At 26.9% G+C, this 12,005-nt stretch overlaps 2 protein-coding genes across 4 annotated transcripts in view; one reads left to right on the forward strand and one right to left on the reverse strand.

The window, feature by feature from the left end:
* LOC127288459 (unconventional myosin-Va) overlaps positions 1 to 5,443 on the forward strand; it is an 18,831-nt gene extending 13,388 nt beyond the window's left edge. For 2 of the 3 annotated variants that reach the window (XM_051315926.1, XM_051315925.1), the window contains 9 exons: positions 12 to 117; positions 708 to 894; positions 1,005 to 1,203; positions 1,356 to 1,449; positions 1,645 to 1,701; positions 2,047 to 2,211; positions 2,293 to 2,968; positions 3,039 to 3,321; positions 3,447 to 5,443. In XM_051315926.1, coding sequence (XP_051171883.1) covers positions 12 to 117; positions 708 to 894; positions 1,005 to 1,203; positions 1,356 to 1,449; positions 1,645 to 1,701; positions 2,047 to 2,211; positions 2,293 to 2,968; positions 3,039 to 3,321; positions 3,447 to 3,566 — 1,887 coding nt within the window. In that variant the 3' untranslated portion in view covers positions 3,567 to 5,443. The remainder of the gene's footprint in view (positions 1 to 11; positions 118 to 707; positions 895 to 1,004; positions 1,204 to 1,355; positions 1,450 to 1,644; positions 1,702 to 2,046; positions 2,212 to 2,292; positions 2,969 to 3,038; positions 3,322 to 3,446) is intronic. The other variant, XM_051315927.1, reaches the window with a different exon arrangement.
* On the reverse strand, positions 5,184 to 9,351 carry LOC127288460 (T-complex protein 1 subunit epsilon). Its single transcript, XM_051315929.1, has 7 exons — positions 9,128 to 9,351; positions 7,780 to 8,204; positions 7,504 to 7,696; positions 6,909 to 7,178; positions 6,377 to 6,562; positions 5,823 to 6,141; positions 5,184 to 5,745 (listed from the first exon to the last, which is right to left on the reverse strand). Exons 1-7 carry the CDS (start codon positions 9,233 to 9,235, stop codon positions 5,612 to 5,614), a joined length of 1,635 nt encoding a protein of 544 aa, XP_051171886.1. The 5' UTR covers positions 9,236 to 9,351; the 3' UTR covers positions 5,184 to 5,611.
* Between the last annotated feature and the right edge of the window lie 2,654 nt (positions 9,352 to 12,005).

Below are 12,005 nucleotides of genomic sequence, written 5' to 3' on the forward strand. Positions count from 1 at the left end.
TTAATTTTCAGTTGCAAGAATTTGAAATGGAGAATGAAAAACTGAAGAAAGATTTGGGATCATTGCAAAAAACAGTTCTGGAAAAAGATCCTGTTAATGCACAGAATAAATTAATGGGTAATTTTTCAATATTATTACATATTTTTTAAGAACAAAATTTTTTTAAAATTAAATTTACATTGTTTCGACTTTTCCTGTTTGACAGAAGAAAAATAACTTTCATTCATATAGAAATTGTAAACAAAAGTTTCATTATCGAGTTTAGAGACATGTATATTTTAAAATGTAAATAGTCTGAATAATGAAACCGATTTGAAATGATCAAATATATTTAATATTATGAGACTAAAATTTTAATTAATTTGACTAAAGAATTTTTAAATTATTTTTATTTAACAAAATGTGTGATTTTACGTTAACGAATACGGAATTATTTAACATAAGTGATTTTACGTTTACGAACATCAGTACGGAATTATTTGACAAAATTTGTGATTTTACGTACATGAACATTAATGCAGGATTAAAAAAATGTTGGTTGACAGCGTTAAAATTCAAAACACAAATGAGAGTAAATAAAACTACTAAAGATTCTATGATCGGTAACAATTTTTTATTATTTATAACTAAAATTAATGTTTATAAATTATTATATAAAAAATATGATTTTTTTTTGTTTTTAAATAATTTTTTTTTATTTTTCAAAGAACAATTCGAAGCTCTTCGCGAAGAATTGGTAAGAAGAAGAGAAGAATGTATTCAACTTCGTACTGTTTTGGCTGAAAATACACAACGAATGAAGAGTCTTGGATCTAATTATGGACGAGATGTTGATATTGTTAATGAAGACGGTGAATTAATATTAGCATTTGAGGCTCAAAAGAAGATAAATAGGTGAGATTAGAAATCAAGGAACGATTTTATGAAATATAAATAGAGATTTTTAATTAATTTAAATGTATTAAATTTAAAAATTTACTGATTGTTTGTTTTCATTTTCTAAGACAATTGGAAGATGAACTTCAGGACAAAGAAAAAGGTTGGCGTGAACAGCGAAAAGAATGGCTAGCAGAAATTGATCGACTGCAAGAAGAAATACAAAGGCATCAAAAATTATTGAATGTCAATTTGAGTAAAACTCCACAAACACAGACTGAAGCTTATTTACAACATGAAATAACGCGAATAACTGCAGAAAATTTGGTATATTATTGATTTATTATTTCAAACTTTTTTCTTTATTTCTTTTTTAAAATTTAAATATTGTATTAGTTAAAATATTTCTTTTCTCATTTATTTTTCTTTATGTTTATTTTTTCTTTGAAATATTTTTGAAAAAAAATGTTTTCCCACAGAATCTTCAAGACCAATATGACAAAATGGCCGAAGAATGTAGGAATTTAAAGAAGAAATGCAAAATTCTGGCTAAACGGCTCAAAGAAGCTGGCTGTAAGTATATATTTTTTTATTTATCACCATTAAAAAAATACAAACTTTCGTTTTAAAAGATTCATCATTATTAGTAATCATAATTTACTTAAATTTTGTTTATTTACAAGCATTTAATTATTCATATTGATTTTGAATCGCTTTGAAATTTTTTTTATTTACTAAATATGAAAATAAATTGTAATGCTTACAAAGACGAAGGATCTGACGTTAAGGAAAGTAGGGATCGTTCTTTCGTTTATAAAGGACATGGTGAGTGGTCACTAGACGTTGAATCACTTCACTTATCATTTCCTACCTACTCAAAAAATGTTTTAATTCCTTCAGCAACTCGAAAAAAGAATAATGACCACAAACTCACGAATCATTTGACACTATACATTCTAAAATACAAACGCAAATTAGAAGTATTATTTAATTAGTGTAATTCATTAAATTAATAATTATAATTATTATTAATAATAATAATTAATATTTTATTTCAATTTTTATAAATTAATTTAATATTTATAACATTTGTTAGTTTTGACATTATCAATTTTCTCTTTTCAAGTTTATTTTCAAAATAATGATTGCTAATGAATTAAAATTTTTTAGTACCGGACAGCGTGGAATTATCAAACGATCCTGCAACGAACAATCACTCGTCTGCGGATAGTGGAAGTAATATGCCTGCAATTCGTAAAAAAGAACGAGATTATGAAGGAATGCTCGAATTCAAGAAAGCAGATATAGGAGTGATAATTAGACATTTAATTATCGGTAATTTTTGGATTTAATTTTAATTTTAAATAAACTTTGAAACAATATAAATATTAATAAATAATTTAAAAATTATTTCAGATCTGAAACCAAGAATCTCAGTAACTTTACTTCCGGGTCTTCCCGCTTATATTCTCTTCATGTGCATAAGACACACCGATTGTGTTAATGACGATGATAAAGTGAGATCATTATTAACAGGCTATTTGAATGCAGTAAAGAAGGTCATTAAAAAACGTGAAGATTTCGATTCAAGTGTATTATGGTTAAGTAATACACTTCGATTATTACACAATATGAAACAGTACTCGGGTGATAAACCATTTCAATTGGAAAATACACCGCGTCAAAATGAACAATGTTTGAGAAATTTTGATCTCAGTGAATATCGTGTTGTTCTCAGTAATGTTGCACTTTGGATATTTAATAATATTGTCAATAATCTCAAAGAACGAATTCAAGCTCTCACTGTACCGGCACTTTTGGAGCATGAGGCAATTAGTGGTTTGGATTCAAATAAACCTGGTAGAGCGAGATCATCATCAATGGGAGAGGAACCAGAATCAACTCAACAAATGTTGGATAAATTACTCGATGAACTTAGCTCAGTTGATAAAACACTTCAATATCATGGTGTTGATGCTGAAATAATTGTTCAATTATTTAAACAACTTTTCTATTTTATGTGCGCAAGTGCTCTCAATAATTTACTTCTGAGAAATGAATTGTGCCATTGGACAAAGGGAATGCAAATCAGGTATGAAAAAGGAGTTTACAATTTAAATAGTAAATATTTTGTAAAATTTTCTTCCTTTATTTCTTTTTAGATATAATATGAGTCATTTGGAACAATGGGCGAGAGATCATCATCTTGTCGCAGCATCGGAAGCATTACAGCCAATAGTTCAGGCAGCACAGTTACTTCAGGCAAGAAAACGAGATGAGGATGTTGATTCTGTGTGTGATATGTGCAATAAACTCACCGCTAATCAAATTGTCAAGATATTAAATCTCTATACACCGGCGGATGAATTTGAAACACGAGTTCCCGTTTCTTTTATTAGAAGGGTTCAAGAGAAACTCACTGAACGAAACGAAAACACCGAACAAGTAATTTCTAAGTTTATATTTCAAAAAATTTTATTTTTTTTTCAATTTTTTAAAAGTATTAAAATAATAAATTGAAGTAATTAATTGATTTTCAATTAAATTCAAATATTTCACCTTATTTTCAGTTGCTGATGGACTTAAGATATTCTTATCCAGTGAGATTCTCATTCAATCCATCGAACATCAGACTAGAAGACATCGATGTTCCAGAAGTGCTTCATTTACCGATGCTCAAAAAAGTTTAGAGCATTTAATTTTTTGACAATCGTGTTTTTTTTTTAAATTAATCATTGAGGAACACTAACAACGACCCTTAACTCAACTATAAATGAGGTATGTTATTTAAAATTATAGAATATATATTTCGTTATCAGAAATGGAAGATATAATATCTATTTTACGAAAATTTAATTTAACGGGACATATCTTTATTTATTAATATAATTATTTGCATAATTAATATTAATTAGTCTCGATAAATTTGTATAGATCTTTTTTTAAAAAAATTCGTATTCAGATATTTCCTCCATTTCAAATACAAAAAGAAAACAAAATTGAAAATAAGGGGTACCAAAAGTAGTATAGTAATTTTGCGGAACCAGTTTTTGTAAAAAAAAAAACATCGCTTTCTTTTTTTTATCCATTTGTAGTTTATATTAACAAAGTAAATCCGTTTTAAAGAAAAGAACGTTCTAAAGTTAACATGAAAATTTCAATTTCCTGTAACTTTTTTAACGTTTACGGCTTATTTCCAATATTGATAAATAACAAAAATTAAGATGGTTCACCTTAAAAATATTAATATCAGAAATTTGATAAATTTCAATGATTTGTTATATAATATTTATTGTTTATTTATTTATATAGTAGTTGTAGACTTAGGAGAAGAAAATTTATGTTTCCTGGTAAACATTGACTTTTGGCGAACTGATAAAAAAAAAAAGTAAAAGCCAAAAAGAACCACCGATAAAATTTGTATATAATTTTAATTTTTTATTATTAAATTTTTAAAATCGTACCAATTTATAAAAGTTTTGAGAAAATTCGAAATGTTCTTTTTTTGTAAATACCTAATATTAATTTAATTATTATTTTCAAACAATATTTTCTCTATTAGACCAAATTTACAAAAATAAATTAATTTCATTATTTTCGAGGGTGAATTAACTTATAAAAATAAACGACTTAAAATTAAAAAAATACGTACGAACATTGAAAAATTTAATATTTATAAAATAATCAAATTATCTAGTTCCCATTGTAAAAACAATTGTCCATGTTTTGTTCAAGTTAAAAATTTATTTATTTTGAATGATTTTGCGTGAAATTATTTAATTGAAAAAAAAGAAATATATTGTAATTAAATTGTGTAAAAAGAGAGAAAGAGAATTTTAAGATACATACTATAACGTTATGTTGTTAGATTGTATATTTTGTGATACGTGGAGATTGTTAAAGAAAAAAATTGGAAGATCTTTATTGATCTTTAGAGAGTGAGGGAGAGAAAGGTATATTCTAATTATATTACTGTTAAAAATATCATTTACGAATAAAAAGCGTACACGTTACGTTTTGTGCCATTTCACAATTGTATTGAAAATTTTTTTACGTTCTACATATATTAATTTATATACTTTTTTTGTGCTATCATAAAAAAATCATTTCAATTGTTGCAAAAAGAAAAAAGTTGTACATCTTTCATAAACAGTATAAAAGACATCAAGTGATTTCAATGATTACATTTTTGATGTAACAAATTTATTTGTTCCTGAAAATAAAGTAAATTATCGTTGACTTACTGTTGTGAGTTTAATTTCTTCTTTTTTGAAGTACAAAAAAAAAATAAAGTAAAATACAAGAAATAATTTCATAAAAATCATTTATTTCAAAACTTGAATACATAAGCAGCAATTACTTTATCGTCGTTTTATTATCATAATTAAAAAATATTTTCGACGGTGATAATTTTATTTCTCTTTTTTTTCATTTTATTTAATGATTGTAAAAATTGGATAAATTATTTAAATAAATTTTTTGGATTCTAATTATTGTTTACTAACGATATTAAATAGATGTTCAACTTTGTTCGTTTTATAACTGCCATAAAATGAAAAAAAAACAATGAATTATGACAATGTGATAAAATACGTCAAAGACATGAGATTTGAAAAAAAAAATTGTTTAATGTAACAAAACTACAAAAAAAAACACAAATTAAGCAATTATGAAGCGTAGTGTTAATTTTATATCGATAATTTTCGTGTATGTAAAAAAAAATTATTGCAAATGCTTAATTCATTTCATTTGCTTCACTGGAAGAACGAATATCATCGATCTTCAAGATCATTTTCACCATTTGTGTTGCCAAAAGAATTTGCTGGGTCTTGCTTTTCAGTGATTCAATAACATTTTGTACTTTCATGTCTAAAATCAAAAGATTATTTTCAATTTATACAAATTCTATCAAAAATTAATGTATAAAAAAAGAAGAAAATTCTTACCTGAAGTTCCTCGATTCATGCAATCGATACCCAATGCTGCATTATATTCGGCAATTTGTCGTGCTTTAATTTCAGCCAAAGAATTAACTGGTGACATTCCAGAATTCTCAGCAAGTGACATGGGAATTGATTCAAGTGCTTCAGAAAATGCACGGAATGCATATTGTTCTAAAGTGCTAATTTTGTCAGCGGCCGCCGCGCAAGCCAAGGCACAAGAAATTTCAGCAGCACCTCCACCGTAAACAATTCTTTCGTCCGTCACCAAATTACGTACTGCGCACAATGCATCATGCAAGGAGCGCTTTGCTTCTTCAATAATCTGTGAGAAAAATTTATAATTTTATTTACAATATTTTTTTCTTCTTCAATAAGTTTTCTTCTTTAATAAAATTGTAGCATTATCAATGCGTTTTGATCAAATAATTGATTAAAACGAGAAAAATGATTAATGCATTACTTTTGCAAGGTGTCTGAACAATTAGATGTATTGAAAAACCATAATTGGAATTCTCCTTGCTTTTTTTTAATTTTGTAAACATTTTTGGCGTACATACCATTTTATTACCACCTCGAATGAAAATTGTTACAGCACGGGAATTTTTGCAATCCTCGATAACAAGCATCTTGTCCTTGGTGGTACCAAAAGATAATTGTCTCACGACTCCTGCAAATCCAAGTTTCTCTGGTGTTAATTCTTCAAAACGTGGAACAATTCTACCTCCCGTAGCAATGGCAATCAACTAAATTTGAAAATTTATCCCATTAATTCATTTTAGTTTTAGAACAAATTTTTTTTTTAATACACTAGTAAAATTCTCCAATAAAATATGAAGCCCTCAGATCTCATAATCATTGATCATTGAAGACGACTGCAAGGAAACAAAACAAAAAAAAATGTCGATTTCTTAAGAATATTTATATCTCTAAGTAAAGCTGATAAAAAAATCAACTATACGTTATGATAAAAATTCTGTTTGGAAAAAGACAATTTTAATAATTAAGAAACCTCACTCCCTCCTCTATTGCGCTTTGTCATCATTGGGCAAAAGTAAAATTTCTATCTTTTTGTTTTGAAATTAAAATTACCTCGATTTCAGGACCTCCGACCCATCTAACAGCGGGCAATTTTTTCTGCAGAAGAAGATAATTTGCTTCGTCATCGAAACCCCATTGACAAATCGCAAGAGTTGCTCCAGCATCTTTAACTTTGTTAACAATTTCCTCGAATTTTTCCTTCTCGTAATTACGAAGTGCCCTGTAGTCTTCCACAGAAGTAACGTCGAGCTTATGCTTTGTCTTTGGCTTCGGTGGTTCAAATGGACAAGTCAAAATTGCCAATTTCACATTCTCCAGTCTCTGCAATTTAGTTTTTTTTTTGTAATTCTTTATTTCCAATAAAAAAAATTTACATAAAAAACAATTTTCGGTTATGAATCATAGCCCTCAGATCTCATAATCATTGATCATTGGAGCCACCGCAAAAATCAGAAATTTTACAAGTTTTCCTCACAAAGAAACTCGTTAGATATAAATTAAAAATGAATTTTTATTTATATCGAAAAAATGTACTTTTGAGAAGAAAACAAGTTAAAATTCATCCTCTCACACTCCTCTATTGCGCTTTGTCATCATTGGGCAGAAAATTGAAATTTTATGCATTCTATATTCGCAAATTAAATACCTTCGGCATTTGAGGATGACTGAAATCTTTATCAATAACGACTCCGTGAACCAGCACGGTGTCCTCAAGTCGACCACCAACTTTACCTTCAACTTTAATAAGTTCAAAGTTCACATCTCGTTTCTCCAAATCAGCAACAGCCATAACTGCATTAACAGCAATTTGCGCCATTTCTCTATGCAATTTGTTTACGCTGAAATGAAAAATAAAATAATTAAATTATCCTTTATTTAACATAATATTAATAAAATCAAATAGTTTAGAATTTTTTCTTACATTTTTGATCCAAGTGTTGTCATTGCAGTTTTGATTAGAGGCTCCAAATCATTGGGATTAACAGGGAAAGCTTCAGAAATACTTGTGAGATGTTTAATAGCACATCGAGCAGCCAATTCAAAACCATCGGCTATTCGAATTGGATGAATACCCTTGTCCAATAATTTTTGAGCTTGTTCCATGAGTGCACCAGCTAATACAACAACACCAGTTGTTCCATCGCCAATCTCATCGTCTTGTGATTGAGACAATTGGACCATGAGTTTTGCTATTTCATGATCAACATCCATATTTTTAAGGATTGTTGCACCATCATTTGTCACGGTCACATCACCATCAGGGCTCACCATCAATTTATCCAAACCTTTTGGTCCCAATGAGGATTTAAGGGTGTTGGCAATTTGGCTGGCAGCGAGAATATGTGACTATAAAAACAATTTTTATTTTCTATTACTAGCCGTTTTTTCATTACTAAATATTTTAAATATAAAATGATTAATATAAAAAGTTAATGTAGCATTATTTATTATATTCGGTCTATTAAAAAAATATAGATTTGAATAAATTTATTTAACAATGCTTTACTTTTGCAAAGTGTCTGACCAGGTAGGTATATTAAAATAGCACCACTGGAATTCTCTTTGCTTTTTTTAAATTAAAAATATTTAATATTTACATCGACAATTGATTTTTGTTTTAAATAAAAATATTCAAAAGAATTTATTTAAAAAAAATTTAACAAATCAATTAATAAAAAATAAAATAATTATTCCTTAATTATAATTTGTTAAAAAATGTTTAAATATTTTTTCGAAGAGAATATTAAAGAATTTTCAAAAAATTTAATTAAATAATATTACTTCATTTTCATTTTTAAATACATTCTATAAAAATTTCTATTGAAGCATGAGTTAAAAATAATTATAATACTCCTGCCTACTCCACATACTTTTCATGTCCTTTTATGGTCATAATGTAAAAAATTCTCATGATGCCACAAAAAAAATCGAATATTCAAATAACCTCAATAAAAACAATTAGTGTGACGTTTTTACAAGTTTACTTCATTTTTTTTAAAAAGAAAATATGAATTAATGGATATTAAAAATATAACAAAGTATATAGGAGCATCATTCTTTTCTTTGATATATTTTTCGGAGTATCGCCATTAATCACGTGGCAAAGATGATTCTGAAATTCCCGAAACTATTGAGAAATTGAAACATAAAATTGCAAAATTAAAAGAAAAAGACAAAAGAGTATATAAAATTCAATATTTAAATTAATATTAAATAAATTATATAAGTTAGGAATAAATAATTTATAAATGCTAATTTAATATTCTTACCTTGATTGCATCGTTGCCGGTCAATCGTTTTTGTTGGAATTGATCTCGTAATATTATATAGGGTTTACCGTACTCATCAAAAGCGATAGAACCCGGAAACGCGTTCATTTTGGCGAATTTATTACTTCACGAAAAGATAGATAATATACCTTTTTTATTAAAAATTATTTCACTCACGCTGTGCGTACTTTCACCAAAAAACGTCCATTTTGTTTCTAAAATCTTTAAATAGAAAAAGCATATCTAGAGTTACAACAGCATTTATTTTTTTACATTGCTAACTTCACTTTACATAAAACAGGAAGTGATAATTTAAAACTGGACACTTTTTTAAATAGAACCAATCGTATTCGTCCATTTGCATGATCGGTGTTGTGGATGCACCTTTAGCATAGCAGTTGCAATGAGTCGTGCTGTTCCACGGCAAGTTCATTTCCGCCTTTACCGTTGACGATTGCACACGTAATCATTGGGAGGGTAAGTAACCCTTTTAATCTGCAAATAAATATTGAAAAACTATTCAACTTTTTATATTATTAAACAATTATTTAGTTATAAATCTTTTTTTAATATCGAAATAAATTATTTTACATTTTATTTTTGCATTTTTGTCAAAGAACTTTTTAAGGTTAGAATTTTTTACTTTTTTCTAAAAATAAAAAATCCTTTGCATCCGAAATAAATATTCGGACAATATTATTTTTCTATTAATATTATTTGTCTAGTGCAGAATTAATAACGTAAATCTGATTAAAATTATAAATTGTGATTTTTGATTCATAGAAAATTATTTTATGACTTGAAGTTGGCAACTTGGACAAGTCATGCCGTAGGGAGGCTTCCACCGTTTCACGGCAAGCAACGGCAAGTTCATTCCCGCCTTTACCACGGATGAGTGCACACGTAATCATTTGGAGGGTAAGTAACCCTTTTAATCTGCAAATAAATATTGAACAACTATTCAACTTTTTATATTATTAAACAATTATTTAGTTATTAATCTTTTTTTAAGATCGGAATAAATTATTTTACATTTTATTTTGGTATTTTTGTCAAAGAACTTTTAAGGTTAGAATTTTTTAGTTTTTCCTGAAAATCCTTGTGCATCAGAAATAAATATTCGGACAATATTATTTTTTCCATTAATATTATTCGTCTAATGCAGAATTATTAATGTAAATCTGATTTAGATTATAAATTGTGATTTTTGATTCTTAGAAAATTGTTTTATGACTTGAGGTTGGCAACTTGTAAGTTAATATAGTTCAGTTACCTGCTTCAGGCTGTATGTACAAATTGTGATTTTAACGTACTTTTTTTCGTTTATTGATTATATTATAAATTTATAGTATTTGTATTGGGTATAAGTATCAAAAATCGCAAGTTATTTGTTATAATCGTTACCGTGACTTGAACTTTTACACGATTTTCTAAATTTATTGTCGATTTGCAAAATATTCGTGTTCTCAATCTGGGTTTTTTCAAACATAAACTTGGAAGATTTTTGTTAATCTTTTTTATTTCGAATTTTGTAAATTTGACGAAGCTGAAGTACGCAACGTTTATATAAACGATTTTTAAAGAAATAATTTTTTAAAAAGAAAAATTCTATAATTTTTTGCCTAAAAAATATTTTTTTATAATTTGTTGATTAATGAAAACTATAAGAAATATTTTTTAGGCAAAAAATTATAGAATTTTTCATTTTAAAAAATTATTTCTTTAAAAATCGTTTATATAAACGTTGCGTACTTCAGCTTCGTTAAATTTGCATATTTAGGTGAAAATCATATTAGGTGAAAAATTAATGTATAAATTATTATTTTAATATTATCCATTGAAATAACAAAAATTTCTCTTCGAATAGAAAATTTATATAATCCATGTTAAATTCCCTTTTACAAAGTGAGGTTGGATTAAACTTTTTCTCAATTTATAGTTGAATAATATAAATAATTTTTTATTATTCATGTTTTAATTGTTATTTTAATTAATTATTAATTAATTTTTCTTTTTGCAGATTCTATCCTGGCTTGTGGTGTCTCACGTACTTCAAGATAAGGCGAAAGTAAAAAAAGGGTATTTTATCCTGAAGGACTCAGAATTCTTCAGTTTCAGACTTTTTAAAACTCGGTCTATTTTTACGGTTATTTTTCACATTTTTTAAATGGAAATTTAACTTGAAAGTAGGGATCTCCGAGGGCTATTTAGTTTGAAATAATCTCATTGAAGTTACAAATTCGTCATTAAGGTAAATATTTTATTTTATTGGAAAAATTTTATTACAAAAAAATTTATTACAAAAAGTTTATTACAACAAAGATTTTTTTTTACAGTTTCGAAGATAGTAATCGGTGAATTTCGTTTTTAAAGTAAACGATTATTTCACAATAAAGCCGATTTTCAGAGGATAGAAGGAAAGGGAATAACACACTGGACATACGAAATCAAATGGTATGCAAATTACAATTATGATTAAATTCTAAAAAAATATTTTTCCTTATTTTGTTTCAAGTATATTGTTAATCGATTGAAATTAATATTATTACTAATAATATAAATCAATAATAATTTTCAATTTTATTTAAATTAATAGTACTTTTAATCTTTGCTAATTTAAATTCACTTTGTCGATAAAAATTAGATTCATTAATTCGAACTAATGAATTTTAGAGAATATTTACAAATTTCAAAAAATATTTGAAGGGTTTAAAAAAAAGTATGAATTATCAAAATCTGTGCAATTAATTTTGCAAATTTTAGTTTTAACCCTTTTTTTTCTAATGTGCTTATCTTGCAACCCTGCGCGCGGCCCCTACTTCTTCTAATTCCCCCAACCGTAGAAAAGCAAACCCGCCTACTATGGCGATGTTTACAG

This window comes from Leptopilina boulardi, unplaced genomic scaffold, assembly GCF_019393585.1.
Source record: "Leptopilina boulardi isolate dan_hultmark-lab unplaced genomic scaffold, ZJU_Lbou_2.1 LbouV2_386, whole genome shotgun sequence".
Lineage (NCBI taxonomy): Eukaryota > Metazoa > Arthropoda > Insecta > Hymenoptera > Figitidae > Leptopilina > Leptopilina boulardi.